The sequence below is a fragment of the Pinus tabuliformis genome, chromosome 2_1 (genome assembly GCF_031772625.1).
Source record: "Pinus tabuliformis cultivar Carrire ecotype Pingquan chromosome 2_1, CPIR1, whole genome shotgun sequence".
In the NCBI taxonomy this organism is placed as follows: domain Eukaryota; kingdom Viridiplantae; phylum Streptophyta; class Pinopsida; order Pinales; family Pinaceae; genus Pinus; species Pinus tabuliformis.
In genome coordinates this window covers 545,831,524-545,833,642 of record NC_142299.1, presented here as the reverse complement: position 1 = coordinate 545,833,642, position 2,119 = coordinate 545,831,524, and the positions used below count along the sequence as shown (strand labels likewise).

Genomic DNA, 2,119 nt, shown 5'->3' with positions numbered 1-2,119 from the left:
TTAATTTGGAAATAATAATAATATAAATAAATAAAAATAAATGAGAAAAAAATTATGCTTCTTAAAAATTAGGGTTCTAGGTTTATTTATACCTAGGTCATTATAGCTCTTCTCTCAATAAGTTTTCATTCATATTCTTTCTGATTTAGTCGTGATGATGGACCCCCTTTGGGGTTTGAAACGTAGACGGAATGAACATGAAACTGTGGATAATCCGGATCATACCACTGCAAAAAACTACCACAGAAACTTAAAATCTAAATAAACGAATTTTTTTAATTAAAACGTGTAACATAAATTTCCTAAACACCTTTTCAAGAGGTAATAAACTACTTGTATATTGGAATGTGCATACTTTATTTGTCCATGCGCATTTCTAAAGCATGATTACGCTGCTAAATAACATGTGTTTACTTTCCCATGGGTTTAATCACTATGTTGCACTTTATCGATCTATGTTAAACCATGTTTACCTAAAAAGCTTTATTCTGTGTACCATGGACCAGTTATTCTGATTCTGATTCAGTTAACTCGCGGTTATGCATGACGTTAATAAAATCAATGTGACGCCCCGCGTAGACCTGTTATAAGCGTGATTTAAATTTATTAATTATTAATATTCGTTACTTCACAATGTCACATTACTCCATCCAATTAAACGTACCTTCCTCGTCATCATTCACTTTCTGATAAGCACAGGCTATGTGGTCGCCGCAGCCACTCTGGAAACTGCACGAACGCGTTGTCCATTCGGTTAACGATGTCAAATTAGCGCACCTCCGATCAAACACACCTTCCTCGTCAGTCTTCTCTATTGGATAAGGAGAGACGGCCATTTGGAAACCGCGCACGCGTGAACGCTGTTTCCACACGGTATAGCGTGTTTAATATTCAACTCTGGCTATATATATACCGGACTAATTCCCTACCATTCATTCATGTAATCTAATGTGCTCAGGAATTTGAGTATTGTCAGCGGGTAAAAGTCATTGTCTGCATTTCCTTACATTGCATTGGGATCTACAGATTTGATTATTGTAAGGGTATATAAGTGGTTTTCGAATTTCCTTTCAAACCGTTGTAATTGAAATCAATTTCGGAAAGCATGTCTGAGAATAAACACCATCACTTCCACCATCACAAGAACCAGAACGCCAACTCGGAGGCGACGCCGTACGAGAAAGCGATGAAGGAGGAGAAGCACCATAAGCGAATGGAGCATTTAGGTGAACTGGGAGCAGTCGCTGCTGGAACGTTCGCACTGGTACTATATATATATCTCTCTTATTCTGTAATTTTTAGTAAGTTGATAAACTAAATCAGGTTTATAGAGTTTACCTATACAATTATAGGATTACTAATTCTCTCATTGGGTATGCAGTACGAGAAACATAAAGCAAAGAAGGATCCAGAGAACGCGCACAGGCACAAGATTGAGGAGGAGATTGCAGCAACAGCTGCAGTGGGAGCTGGGGGCTATGCCTTCCACGAGCATCACAAAAAGAAGGCAGCCAAAAAGGAAGTGAAAGATCATCATTTCTAGCCACCTGCGCCCCGTACCTATGCTTTAAAACAGTTTTCATTCTTTCGCTGAAAAAGTCATCCGTCATGTTGACACTGGCTTCAGCTTCATTCGTTCATTGTATCTCTTTATGATCCTAATAAGCATTTTAACGTAAATACTTAATAGTATTGTGATGCTGTTATTGTTATTAATATTTGTATGGTGATTCTCAGTCCACCAACACCTCTATTCTAATTCCATACCTCCAAAATTCCGAAATCAATCAATTCCATACCTCCAAAATTGTCATACCTTAAAAGACAAATTGTCATACCTTAAAAAGACTGATTTAACATACTAGTCAACCTAATTATACCATTGGGAATGAAAGATACTTCTTAATATCTTTCGACTTGGGAAAAATGGTTTTTTTTTTATCTAAATGCATTTATAATTAAAAATGGATTGTGTCTTTTATAATTGACTATACATGTATATTGATGAAAATTACATTCCACTACATTCAAAAAAATACTTTATAAAAAGTACATATCTTCCAAACTTTATTTTGCAAATGCCGTTATAAAATGTTTGGCTATTTATCAAATGCCTAGA

At 36.0% G+C, this 2,119-nt stretch overlaps 1 protein-coding gene across 1 annotated transcript; it reads left to right on the top strand.

The window, feature by feature from the left end:
- Positions 1-961: 961 nt before the first annotated feature.
- On the top strand, positions 962-1,616 carry LOC149201482 (uncharacterized). Its single transcript, XM_089399745.1, has 2 exons — positions 962-1,264; positions 1,382-1,616. Exons 1-2 carry the CDS (start codon positions 1,106-1,108, stop codon positions 1,541-1,543), a joined length of 321 nt encoding a protein of 106 aa, XP_089255871.1. The 5' UTR covers positions 962-1,105; the 3' UTR covers positions 1,544-1,616.
- Positions 1,617-2,119: the final 503 nt, after the last annotated feature.

Bases quoted from the DNA above. Each gene is read 5' to 3' on its own strand.
- LOC149201482 (XM_089399745.1), top strand. From the start codon at position 1,106: ATGTCTGAGAATAAACACCATCACTTCCACCATCACAAGAACCAGAAC. The intron at 1,265-1,381 runs GTACTATATATA...TTGGGTATGCAG, and splicing joins CTGCTGGAACGTTCGCACTG to TACGAGAAACATAAAGCAAA.